This window comes from Pyxicephalus adspersus, chromosome 12 (assembly GCF_032062135.1).
Source record: "Pyxicephalus adspersus chromosome 12, UCB_Pads_2.0, whole genome shotgun sequence".
Classification (NCBI taxonomy): Eukaryota; Metazoa; Chordata; class Amphibia; order Anura; family Pyxicephalidae; genus Pyxicephalus; species Pyxicephalus adspersus.
Window position 1 is genome coordinate 43,323,788 of NC_092869.1, and position 13,795 is coordinate 43,337,582.

The 13,795-nt window shown below is 40.8% G+C and overlaps 1 protein-coding gene across 1 annotated transcript in view; it reads right to left on the minus strand.

Annotated features, from left to right (window-relative positions):
* CEP128 (centrosomal protein 128) overlaps nt 1-13,795 on the minus strand; it is an 89,131-nt gene that overhangs the window by 52,965 nt on the left and 22,371 nt on the right. The window contains exons 12-19 of the mRNA XM_072427667.1: nt 13,495-13,569; nt 12,076-12,199; nt 10,594-10,754; nt 8,397-8,747; nt 8,072-8,288; nt 5,333-5,766; nt 4,788-4,952; nt 2,233-2,382 (exon numbers count right to left, since the gene is read on the minus strand). Coding sequence (XP_072283768.1) covers nt 2,233-2,382; nt 4,788-4,952; nt 5,333-5,766; nt 8,072-8,288; nt 8,397-8,747; nt 10,594-10,754; nt 12,076-12,199; nt 13,495-13,569 — 1,677 coding nt within the window. The remainder of the gene's footprint in view (nt 1-2,232; nt 2,383-4,787; nt 4,953-5,332; nt 5,767-8,071; nt 8,289-8,396; nt 8,748-10,593; nt 10,755-12,075; nt 12,200-13,494; nt 13,570-13,795) is intronic.

Below are 13,795 nucleotides of genomic sequence, written 5' to 3' on the forward strand. Positions count from 1 at the left end.
GTCTGCTTCTTGTATGAACTGCGTCTAATGATTGACTTGTGAAAGAAAAGGTTACCTGCCACATATAAAGCTTTGACTTCTGTCCGGGGTAAACAACAACAACCACCCTCACCCAGAAAAGTTCCACCAAACCCCGAGATATAGCAATAACATGGACATTGATGAGAATGAAGGTATTTGGAATAGTAAAGGCATTTTGTGTGACTCTTTTGCTTCCCTCCTTGCTAGGTCATCTCCTCACTTATGAATTTTACATTTTATAAAACATCAACCTTAAAAGTCCACCCGGCTCTATTATTTCACTTGTGCACTTATTTTACACTCACTCATCCTACTTTAATTTTATGAATCTAAAAGATTTTAGAAATGGAGCAGCGAGAAGCAGACTCTCCCATAATGGCTGCAACAGGTAAGACGTGCCAGGTGCAAGAATTTCACTGTCAGAGCCTCAGTGGGAGGATAGATTAACTTGTTGTGCTCTACCCAAAAATAAATTCTAGGAACAACTAACTGTTTTATACAGAAAGTGCTTTTTGGGTTCAGCTCAGGCTCGCCTGGCCTCATCCGTCTCCCAATACCTGATATATGACTACAGTTACAGGCAGCATATTACTGGCAGCAGCATGAGCTCCTTAGCACACATCTGCCTGGATTTCCCATCAATTGTAAAAGAATAATTACAGAGAAAGACTTCCACTGACAGGCAGGTCTTCCACTGCAGGTGTCCCTGGACCCAACCCTGAAGTCCTGTGCACATCTGTGCTCCTAGCTGCAATAATAACTGGTCGGTGTAGACTCACAATCTTAAAAGTAGAACCCCATCAAATATTAAGGCCCTGTAATTAGGAAATCTTAAAAAAAAACACATTCAATATATAGATAGAGAGATATAGAAGATACACTTTAATCAATGAAGCTGGGTGATCCAACAAACCTGTAATAGATCTGGTCCATGATTTAAAACAAATTACTTAAGAAGAAGAAGAATTACAAATTACTGAAGAAATCCATTTCAGTTTTGCTGCATCACCCAGCTTCACTGATGAAAGTGTATCCTCTCCAGCCTTGGAGAGGGCTATTACATTATATATATATATATATTATACATATGCACACGCACACATACATACATACATATATACCAGAGAGAGAGAGAGAGTTTGATTAAATACACTTGTGTATATATTTTATTGCTTCTGGGTCCCTGCAAGGAAAGGAAACTGGATGTTTCAAAATATTCTGGCAGGAAAAAAGTCTGCAGCCCATATCAGTGAGATTCTTTCTTATGCTTCAAAAAGTAAAGGAATGTGATTGTTCTGCTATACTAATAAGATCAATATACAGTGTATTTATTCCAATAGGATACAAATGTGTGATAAAGATTTAGAAAATGGGTAGTAACCCACCCATATGTCCACATTTAACTTATGAAGACAGATGAAGCTGCAAGATACTAAGAAAGGGGAAGAAGAGCCAGCAGATGGAGAACATTGTGGATTATGTAAAAAGGGAGGATCAGGAAATGGTGGTGAAGGGATGGTAGCATGTAGAGATACTGCAAGTGTAATTAACCAAGGAAACAAGATAGCTGGCAGAGTGCACAGGGGGAGCTTATGGAAAAGTAGTTTGTAGAGGACAGAAATAAGGCTAGTATTGGGAAGTGTACAAGGTAGAGGAAAGTGTAATTAGCTGAGGATATTAGTGGAGTAGATTGCAGGAAATATGGTTGGCAAAGGGTATACGAGGAGCAGGTAGAAGGAAAAGTACCTGGCTGGAGATACAAACGATGCAAATGAAGAAAAGCTTGCAGAGGGTACAAGAGGAGCCAATAAAAGAGGAGTAACTGGCAGAATGTGCTAAAGGTACAGGTAGAATGAAGTATGAGAGTAACAGGAGTAGGTTAAGGAGAGAGTAGCTGACAGAGGGTACAAGGAGAGTGGGCAGAAGGAGAGACAAGCAGTAAAGGTTAATACAGTCCGGAGTGTGCAGAATGTTTGTGTGAGCTCCTCCAGCTGCTGCTGTCTGTGTGGCCTTTCCTGCACACAGCTGCTTGCTCCAGGCGCTTGCATCTTAAAGCAGGGACATCTCCCCATCACATCCCGAGGCCCAGAGAGACGTTATTACAAAAGAGGAAGCATTCCAGAGCAGCTGAGAAGGCCTCCCACAGCCAGAAACTTCAGACCTCCTATATTATCCTATACTATAAAGGTAGGAAAGGTGACAAAGTCTTACCTTGGTCTCTGCCAGCCAGTAGTGGGGATCGTTCCTCAGGTGAGTTCCAGCAGACACCACCTTTATCAGATGACAGAAAATAGTTTCAGAATACTGTAAATTGACAAGCAATCCATTCTCATTGACAGATACCCACACTACACATTCTGTGATTCATTAGGCTAGGTACACTCGTGCCATAGTTGTCGTTGGAAAGGATCTTTCATGATGTACATACAGCGTCATTCTGCTCTATGAAGAGGGTAGTGGGAGAACGACGGGGCAGCCGCCCGCTGTGCTCTCTTCACTTTCATTACAATTGTTCATCATTCGTGGATCGGCCAGGACAGAACGAGCGCTGTGCACACACCAGAATCTCGTCCAATATAAGCCCTCAGGCAATTATCAGACGAGAATCATCTGATGTGTATATGTAGCCTTTATGACAGAGTGTCCCAAAAGAAGGTTAGGAAAAGTGTTAGTGGCTCCAGGGAAAAGAAAGTGTTAATTTATGTAAAGGTTTTTTAGTAAGAAACCAGGTTCTTTACGGCCCCGGAGTCAGCCAAGGGAGTGAAAGGGTAAATTCCTTGGCCCAACCCAATCCTGATTTGGGTTACATGCACCTGCACTCAGGTGCAAGGAAAGAGGGAATTGATTAGCAAGTGGCTGAGAGAGAGCCAGGTAGGATTCCAGGCTGAAGACAGAGCCAGAGAGGGTTCCAGGCTGAAGAGAGCCAGAGAGGGTTCCAGGCTGAAGAGAGAGCCAGAGAGGGTTCCAGGGGTATTTTAATAAAAGTTGCAGATTTAAAAGTTGCTTTTGAAATGAATATGTTAAAGGTGAGATGAGAACGTAATGCTTGGACTTAATGTACTTTAATTCCAGAATATTATAGCCCTTCCATATTTTAGTGACAAGTACAATTAATGTTTAATCCCTGAGAAAGGAGCCCACAAAACATTTTCTGAAAAACTGAGCTACAAGATTACACCAGACAGTGCAGCTTTTATCCACTGGAGAACTGAGAGAGAATCATTTAATTGAAATCCTTAACCCCTGAGGCCACATGAGGCCCATATAACAGTTTGACATGATTACTATATAGTACTACAGAAGAGTATATAAAGACCATACACAATATTACAGAGGAACATATAAAGGTGTAACGATATTTGTAGTGCCGCAGCAGCATACAGAGACATACAGAGGTTTAAGGGCAATTTTAATATAACAGCAGTGTTTCAGATTACCAATAGACATTTTATATAGATGTCACTGGGTAGCAGATAATGCTATTAAGCTGCAGAGGACAAGGATTATTGTACTAATGACATCTCTGAATATGGCGGCACTCCGGGCACAATGCTTGCCATCCTATCTCCACGTCCTGTCCTGATATAGCTCCTCAGTCGAGCTTGGCTATCACAAGAAAAGAATTAGCAGTGTCTGCAGGGAAAGCTCCTGCTGATAAGGACCATGGAAGCAGATACTGTTTGTCATATGGAGCCTATAGGCATTGATCTAGTCATACACCAGACACACATCAAAGCAATATTCTCTGCCTTCCACGTGTGCCTCATATGTGACACATGTGTTATGTCAGTGGGAACCTTAGGGTAACCTGAGCTTACGCTCCCTCACTTAGTGTCACAGTGATTTTGATAGGACCTCCTATTCTCACCCCTTATGGTTTGACTATAGGCTCACTGTGCACACCATCATCCCAGTGCAACACATGCAGGCACAAAGAACACGTGGCTGCTCTAAAAAGGCAAACTACTGTACCAGGACGGAGCAAAGGTGACTACAAATATTCCATAAGTCTGAAGCTCCCCCAACTGGGAGATGTGAGAAATGCACCTCTGCTGTACAACTGCACATTATTATTAATACACAGTATTTATATAGCGCCAACATATTACTCAGCGCTGTACAAAGGCAATAGTCATGTCACTAGCTGTCCCTCAAAGGGGCTCACAATCTAATGTCCCTGCCATAGTCATATATCTTTAAAACAGTCAATTTTGAGTAGAAGTTAATTAACCTAACTGCATGATTTTGGAATGTGGGAGGAAGCCAGAGTACCCGGAGGTAACCCACGCAAACACAGGGAGAACCTGCAAACTCCATGCAGATAGCGCCCTGGCCAAGATTCGAAACTGGGACCCAGGACTGCAAAGGCCACAAAGTGCTAACCACTGAGCCACACTATATAAACACTAAAGTAAAACAGTATAACCAAAAAGTTACCAACCAGGGTTTCAGTTTTCATTGTCAGGGAACTTGAAACAATTTAATTGGTTGATACCGACAGAATGATTGAAGATGATGCCAGCAGGTGGGAAATAATATCCCATAAAGAAAAGGAAACTTACAGTTCTCAACGTAAAATCATCATATTGGATCTTTATGGAGGGACATGGATAGCCTATACCATGGAAGCATAACCAAGTGAAAAGAATCTTCAGTGCTGTTTTCCCCAATAAATGATAAAGGTAAATATCCATCAGCTGATTGCCCCATCAAGCAGGATGGAATGTAATGCACATCTATGGAATATGCTTGTACCCTGCTCTCACCTTCTCCTCTGCATCCTGTGCAGCCAGTTGGTATTTGCACCTTAGGGTGGCACATTCTTCTTTTCCCCGCATTGCTTCCTCCAAAAGTTTATCACACTCCACCTTCATCTTCTCCACTCGTTGACGCTCCGATTTCACCAGAGACTTGTTATCGATAAGCTCAGCCTACAACAAAACAAGATTTCATTTACATATATTAGATCAGAAAGATTCATGCTCAGTGCAGGTGGAGCAGGGCGATATATTTGGGCGCAGGTCCCTCTATCCCAGCTGTTACCTATAAATCATATTGATAACACAGTTGTCTAACAGATTTCATGTCTTTATTACATTGAGATTTACTCACCCAGGGCAAGCATTCAGCAGGTAAAAGTGAATGGACTTTAAAATTACTAAAAATTCCTTGCTCGGTACTGAAGCTAAAGGCAATCTTTATATTTATCTCATGCAATAAATATATTTAATATAGAACAGCCAGCGGTCCATAAAAGAACTAAAGAATTGACCAATGATTCTCCATACATGGCTTGCCGAGTCGCCATTACCTTGAGGTTACGGATGTGACCTTCCAACTCTTCTCTTTCTTGCCTGAAGTGTGTCAGCATTTCCTGGATGTTGTGTTCATGTTTGCTCTTAGCAGTCTGGGCCGCTGAGCGCAGATCAGTCAGTTCCCGCTGATGAACATCACGCTCCATTTTTAGCTGTCTACTTGCTGAATTTAGCTCTTCCCGAGCAAACTCGGCCTGTTTCTGGGCCTCACACAGGTTTCGTCGGAGCTCTTTGCTGCTCCTCTCCTCCTGTGCCAGTCGGCTGCTCAGCTCTACCCTCTCGGTACTCAGATCTCGAACAGCTTCCTGTAGTTCTATTAATTTGTCGTTGCTCTTTGCCTGGGCCCGACCTGCGGACAGTATTTCTTCCTGCAATCGTTCACGGTCCTCTTGGAACTGTTGCTGGACTTCTATCTGTCTCTGTAGCTCATCTATAATTAAACCATGAGAGGAAAATGTATAAGGCAATAGGGCAGGGAACGAGTGTATTGGTAAACTCTTCTTCTTTTAATCAACAATCATTGAGCCAAACCCTGGGCTTTGCATATTAAATAAAATTAAAATTAAGAGGAGAGAGGGTTTTTTTTTGGTTAATTATATTCAAAATGTGTCAAATGATAATAGCAACAACAAATAACAACAACAAAAAAATGACATATAATCAAGACAACATATATCATAGACAGCCCCCCCTTTTGATTCTTGCTATAATATTCCCACAGTGACATATTTTTCATATAGACTTTTTGTCTACAAGCCTAGTTCTTTAATTTTTTCAGGTAAGTACCTAGGAGTAGTTCTAAATACCTTTATTAAAGGGCACTTCCAGATATTCTATTTCCAAAACGACCTACTCATTAATTATTTTATAATGAGCCATTAATTGAATGTACATTACCACATATGCTTCCTTCTTTTTAGGAACCACTCTTTTGTTAAAGAACTTCTCTTGGTTCAACACATCCAATACATTATGTAAGTTACGCTTTATGATCTTTAGACCCCAATTATAATGTACCATCAAATTCCTAGATATGCTTTATTCTTTAAGAACTTTTTACTTGGTATTTTACTGATAGCTGAAAATTGTTTCTTTAAACATAAAGTTTTTACATTTGGGTTGTTATATACAACGAAAAACCCCCGTTCTTGATCATTTAACTTCTTTATTCGTCTTATAAATGTATGCTATTTCCTAATTTTTTAGAATATATGTCTCAAGCTTCCCTGAGAAAGCCGGTAAAGCAAAAACCATCGGGACAAAGAGACTTTTAGTCTTCAGTATGAAGGTTTTCCCACACTAAGATCAGGTCAAGCGTCTGTGCCCGGATTTTTATTATTAATAAGCAGGATTTATAAAGCACCAACATATTACGCAGCACTGTACACTAATTAGGAGTTGAAAATGACAGACGAATGCAGTGACACAGCAGGAGAGGACCCTGCCCCGAAGTGCTTACAATCTAGGAGGTGGGATCTGTTGGTTACATTAGAAGAGCTTGTATAGTATATAGGAATGACCCCTTCCCCCCCCCCCACAATATTGCATATCTCCAATGCAAAAGAGGGCGGTCTACGATCTATATTGTCTTGATTATAAGGTAACTCTTGCACAAAGTTGTTGCTGTTATAATTTGATTCATTTTAAATATAATTTACCCCCAAAAAAACCTCCTCCTCCTTTTTCTTTGAGAGGGAAATGTACAAAAGATACAACCAACAGTTGCTATGTTCACCTATATACCGCCTGTCTCATCAGGGTGCACTGTGTGATCTAAGAAGGTATATGTAAAAAAAAAAACCTGGATTGGATATGTCTCTATTCCTCATGATAAATACAGAATATGTTTATTTCATCTTTATGTAAGGCTGCTTCAGCAAATTCCTAAGCTTTTTATTATGTTATAGAGTAAGCCAGTGGTGGTTGCCAGACAAGGTGCAGGTGCCACAGGGTAGGGTTACCACCCAGTCAGTATTTTACCAAAACACACATCAGCGTCAGCCACAATCTGCTACTGAATCTCTTTTTGCTCCCACATTTAGACCTTAGAAAAACAGGTGCCAGGATGGTAGCGAGGAAGCCTTTATTCTAAACAGTGTCTGCTTCCTAAAGCCCACCAGCACTGCGCTGGTCCCAGGACCAGCTGTGGAAGCAATATGAGATATTAGAGGGATGTCTACATGCATCCCTGGAATAACATTAGCCAATATTACTCAACTTTAAGAGTGAACGTACATGTTGATGTCCTGGTCATAAAGTCATAACTGTATGTATATGGACAAGAATAATATGTGGCCGCAACCTGTATGTTTATGGCCCGGTTTGGAGTCTGGATAGGATAACTGTATATTAGGGATTTGTTTTGGCTGAAGGCTGCCATGGAAAAATATAAAAGGGCCATGAACGGGGAAAGTTTAAACCACTGAGCAGAATCTGATCACTAGATATATTTGCTGAATTTTGAATGCTTTCTAGTTCTTTTTCTTCTAAATTACACCAAACTAAACTAGGTTTTATCAGTCTTTGTGCGGTGTTCCTCAAATTGAGCAGCTTTAGATATACAGTGAAAAATGTAATGGTGAAAAGGAGAGGGCAGGGAATTACAAATCTTTATTAACTGTCCTGGGGTTTCCAGGCCAACATTTTAGAGTTAGTTTATTTGTCCCTTGTGATTTAATACTTTTCTAGTTTTAGGAATCCTGGCATGCATCTACACCAAGAGTAAACCATGTTACCCTGAAGTCGTCTTGCAAGCTCCTTTGATTCCTGCAGTTCCCTCTCCAGTTCCAATTGCTGTTCCTGGACCTCAGTCAGTCGTACTTGCTTAAGATGTAATTCTTCCTCCTGCTGTGCTCGTCTGGCAAGCACCTCTGTCAGCTCCTTACGAAGACTTTCTGCTTGCTGCATGGTGACCTGGAGCTGACATTTAAGGTCATCCCTCTCCTTTGTTGCCTGGAAAGACAAATCATTGAGATTACAAGGTACATTTCACAGTTATAAATTTACAACACTTGTAAGGAAATATGTGGCAGACATGGATGAACTGCCATGGCAGCTAACCTGTGCACATTGCTCATTCATTGCTCTAATGTTCTCCTCCTTCTTCTCCATCTCTCGCTCTAACTTCTTACACTTCATCTTCCAGTGTCTGAGGCTCTCCTGAGCTCTGGACTTTAGATCTTCTTTTTTCTTTTCAGCCTCCAAGCGCTGGGCATCCACCTGCTGCAGTTCAGCTAGGCACCGCTCTGCCTCCTGGGTCACCTCCTCCAACTGCTGGCCTAGTTCAGAATTGTGGCTCTCAGTCTGTCTCTTCTCCCTCTCACATGTCTCATAGCGGCTTTGGATGTCCTTCAGCTGCTCCAGCATACCCAACTGCTGTCGCTCTCTCTTCTCCATGTCTGCTGTCAGAAGCTAGAACACATTGTCATACATTATGAAAAAAAAAACCTAAACATTTTGTTAGGTTAGCTAATAATTAGGTTTCTGACTTATGGTTCTTTAGTATTCTCATCTTGCCTGTGAGATGTAATTGGAACATATAGGGACAAATATGGCTATGTGTATTTGAATAGTATAGTAGTGATGACACAACTCAGAGGGCCTTCTTCCTCAGTACTTTAGGGATTGTCTTTGGAGGTATACAGAAGAGGGATTTGCAGTCTGATTTGCCCACTAAATTAGCTGCTAGATATCTGTATGTCATTTAAACCCCACTAAACCCCTCATGCTCCATCACTCCTAATCTCAGTTTTGACATCACCACCTAGAGATTCCCTGACTGGAACAAGCATGCTGCTAGTGAACCTCTAAACTTTTACCATGCTTGCCTATTCTTATACAAACCTATTAAAAACCAAACTGACAAAGAGGTCGGTTGCAGGTCAAATGCAACCGCCAATTCTTATTGATCTCAGAAGCATCTCAAACTGAGGAGATTGACATAATCCAACAGTCCGAGAGCCCATTGTTTAAAAAAAAAATATAAATGAAGCAATGGAATTGCTTCACAATTCCAATTTCACATATATAAAAAAAAGACTTTCAAAAAGGAGTATGGAAGCAGATTTTTCACAAATATGTAAATAAGTCTAAGCAGAGTAGAGGACAGTTAAACCTGTGTAAGGTTTTATTTACCTGCTCTGGGGAGATTTTCCCTCACTATCTATCCCAGGACACCCCATGCCTGTAGGTGTCATCTGAACAGGAAGTTAGAGCAAACCTCATTAGGGACCAGTAGATGTAATGATTTAAACAACGCAATCAGTTTAGGGGAGAAAACTAATAAATAGGTGATGTGATAAAATGCAGCGGATGTCGTATTGTGGCTTATCCTGCAGCTCACAAATACGCCTCCTACAGAGGTGTGCAGACCTGCAGCTTTGCTGGCACGCTCAAAGATTAAGAGGATAATCACAGGCAGACTGGATTTATAGGAATAATGGTCGGGACAAGTTGTTTTTGTTCTAGCACCCGCTAAGAGCGGCAGTTCAGTGGTGATGTATTAATGCCGTTATTCTCTGCCAGCCTTAAGCAAGGTTCAATAATAAACTCTTTTCTACAGACTTTGCAGCAAGTCTACATTCCAGAGATTTATAACCTCCTTAAGTGATGTCTAATTGCTTTGCAGAGAGTGCACAAGACTGCGAGAGCATCCTAGACACTGATCAGTTCAGCAGGTGACAAGCCATTGGCTGTATGTATATGAAGGCATCTTATAGTTGTACTGCATAGACTGCCATTACTACAAGTAGGGGCAGATGTTGTAAATTCATGTGACCAGGAGAAGCAAGTGAAGGTAGATGGTGCAGCTCTGAGTGAGGCAAGCATTACCAATATGTGTCTGAAGGATGGAAAGTTGTTTACAGAAGAATTACCACCACAGGCAACTCCGTAGCTACAAGGTTTAAGAAAAAAAAAAAAAAAAAACACACCATCTCTGCTCTGAACTGTGCACTAAACCTGTCTTTTCTCATCTTCTTTTGAAAACGGTTATCCAGCTGTCATGTTACCTTGTGAATCTCCGACATCAAATTCTAATTAAGTATACTAATCAGAAAGGTGCAAAAATGTGAAGTTTTAAAATCCATGTTTGTTCTGGGTCAGTGGCTTCAAATAATAGCCATAAGGCCAACATTACAACCAGCTGCCCATCATTGTCAGTTGGAGAGGTCATTAGAAGGCGCTAGTTTTTCCTCATAAATAGAAGATAGGATATAAGGTGCACTTGTCTAAACACAAAGACACAACATGCACATACCTCCAGTTGTTCCGCCAGCTGAATCTTCTCCCTGTCCTTTTGGTTGAGGCTGCGTTTAAGTTCTTCAATCTCAGACAGGACAGCATTTCTGTTGAGCTCGGAGCGCAGCTCAGAGATTTGACGCTCCAGTTCCTGCTTCTCCCGCTCAGACCGCTCCACCACTACAAGAAAGACAAACCAACCATCAATGCAGGTAAAGATCTCTTATTAGTTCCCCCACCTCCTAGATTGTAAGCCCTTCAGGGCAGGGTCCTCTCCTCCTGTGTCACTGTCTGTACCGGTCTGTAGCCGTCTGTCATTTGCAACCTCTATTTAATGTACAGCACTGCGTAATATGTTGGCGCTATATAAATCCTGTTTATTATTAATAATAATAATAATAATAATAATAATAATAATAAATAATAATACTGGGTTAGCCTTACATCGGAGCCTGCTAAATGCATCCATGCACAATGGTGCTACATAAATCCTGTCTATTAGTATTATTAATAATAATAATAGGTATAAGCGGACTTCCAATATGAAGAACCAAACAAAAAAGACGCCTTCCTCGTTCAATATTCTTTGTCCTAAGGTAATTGCTCATTCTTTAAAAGTTTGTAATCTTTAATTTAGTTTTGTAGATTTGACATATTTCTGGTGACTCAGGAGTGGCTACCCCAGTGTTTATGTCTCACTGTGCCTTTATTTTATATGTGTTGTAAAATGCAGGCCGCAGTATGGAGCCTTTGGTGCCCACACAGTGAAGGTTGGTCACATAACAGAACTAGGATTCTCCACCCAGCAAGTGCGGTGCTAAGCTCTATAAATATGAACTTATTATTATGCAGCAGTTTGGTCACAGTAAGGTTTTTGACAGGGGCTTTTTAAATGGACCCCTAATTACCCTTTTCATGTTGCCATTCTATACCTATTCTGCCCAAGACTGATTCCAGTAATCATTTATGTTCTGAATTCTGAATGGAAAAAGAGATGAGATAATGCTGGTATCCTTTGAAGCTCATTTACATTATTATTATCATCAGTATAAATATAGCGCCAACATATTACGCAGAGCTGTACAGTAAACAGGGGTTGCAAATGACAGACAGATACAAATAACGAGGTAGAGGAGAGCCCAGAAGAGCGGATATTTATCTCTGAAGTATTTGGACTTCTGAAAAGCAACTTTTACACGAGTATCATGTTTGGTGGAGCAGGACTGGCGTTTCAATTTTCTGATGAATAACATGTTTGGGTTTTCTGCAAATTATTATTTTTCTGGTTTTGCAGCATTTAAAAGGACCAAATAGCTTATTCAATGACATAAAATGACGATACATTAACCCACGTAAAGCAATAGGTATTCTGAGAAACCACCAATAACACAATTCTGATATTAGTAAGTTGCACAAAGCCATCGAGTTAGCTGTTGCATGCAGTGTGAGCAATGCATAATTAACATGGGTGCTGACTACAATAGAGACAACCATGGCTCACCTGCTCGGACCCTCCGGTCCTCCTCACGGTTCTCATGCTGGATATGGGACACCTGTGAGATTTGGACCTGCAAGCGATTGCGATCTTCCTCCACTTTCACCAGTTGACTCCGCAGATCTTCCACCTAAAAGCAGCAAGAAGAGAACAGGGAAATACAGAGAATGCATTGCTTGGACAAACAGAGGCCTGGGTGCCCATAACTGAATGTTGAATGCAACGGCTGAAATCCTTTGTATGGCCAAACACAAAGATATATACAGCTTATTAACTGATTAAATGTTGATATGCTGTCTTTGCAAGTGGTTGCCAATCTTTCTTTTTCACAAGGATGAATAACCAACTGCACATAAAAGGCTTCTGCCAGTTTATAGACTAATCCCTACCACCCTCACCTTTAAGCTTAAATGAATATCAATTAAATTTTCCCCGCTTCCTGCAAGCACAAGTTGTCAAAGATTCACCCCAAAGGGTAGGGAGTGTCACCATCCTGCACTGGATTCACACAGGGGAATGCTGCAGGGGCAATGGGGAATGCTGCACAGAGCTGTACATATTTAAAGCTTCATATATAAGTTTTGTTTTGAAATATAGATTGGACATTACATGAACAGAACATAATATTCATATTAGAAATAGGAGCATTCTCTGTCTATATTTGTTTGATATGTTCTTAAAAAATTGATCAGGAATGTCTGTTCTTGCGGGAGCCCCCAGTGGCTGTTGGTTGTTAAGGAGAACTCCCAGCTAAAGATGGTTAATAGGCACAAGAATGATCATTTTCACCAGTTGAGCACCCACTGACTGGTGTATGTGGCTTATTTCTGTGCAACCCCCTTCTTTTCCATTGTGCATGATGCCTTCAGCAAGCTCAGAAGTAACGCAAAGCTAACCCAGCATTATTAATAATATTATTATTATTAATAATAAACAGGATTTATATAGCACCAACATTTTATGCAGCACTATACAAGAAATAGGGGTTGCAAATGACAGACAGACAGAAATTCAGACAGTGACACAGGAGGAAGAGAGGACCCTGCCCTGAAGGGGGGAGTATCACACAGTAGGAGCATATACATCATCATATACAAAGGCTGCATTTTAAAAGACTTTATTCACCTCTGATGATGAAAATATGAGTGAGATTGCAGGGGTGTAAATAGCAGGAAGGTGCAGAAGATGGATGCTAGGGTAACAATTACTGTCAATCACAAAGCAACAGATTGAGAGTCTATCTGCATTTTTATTTTTATGTTTGACTGGAGCATTCACTGCCCTTAATAAATTAGATTTCAGCAATAAATGAAGGTAGAAAATGAACACACAAGATGTCATATATCACAAATATTCTAAGATCATATGTCAGAGGAGTGTTTATGAAAGCAATGGGGGCAATCTGCAAATCTGAGTACACCATACCTGGCACAGCAGTGTTTCCCGACTTCCTTCTGTCTGATCCAGCCGCCTCCGATATCTCTCCAACTCTGTCTCCAGCTGCAAGTAGAAGAAAACCTCTTAATGTTTGATATTATAGGGGGTTTGCACCAACATATGAATAGCCAGATATGAATATGGAGCAGTACTAGCCTTCTACAGAATAAATATACTGTTGATCTTGGGATCTAAAAAAAACGCTTTGTCTGTTATGTGGATTCTCTGGTTTGCATCCAGACTGGAAGTGCTGCTGTCATCTGACTTTCCTGCCAATGCTGGTCACAGA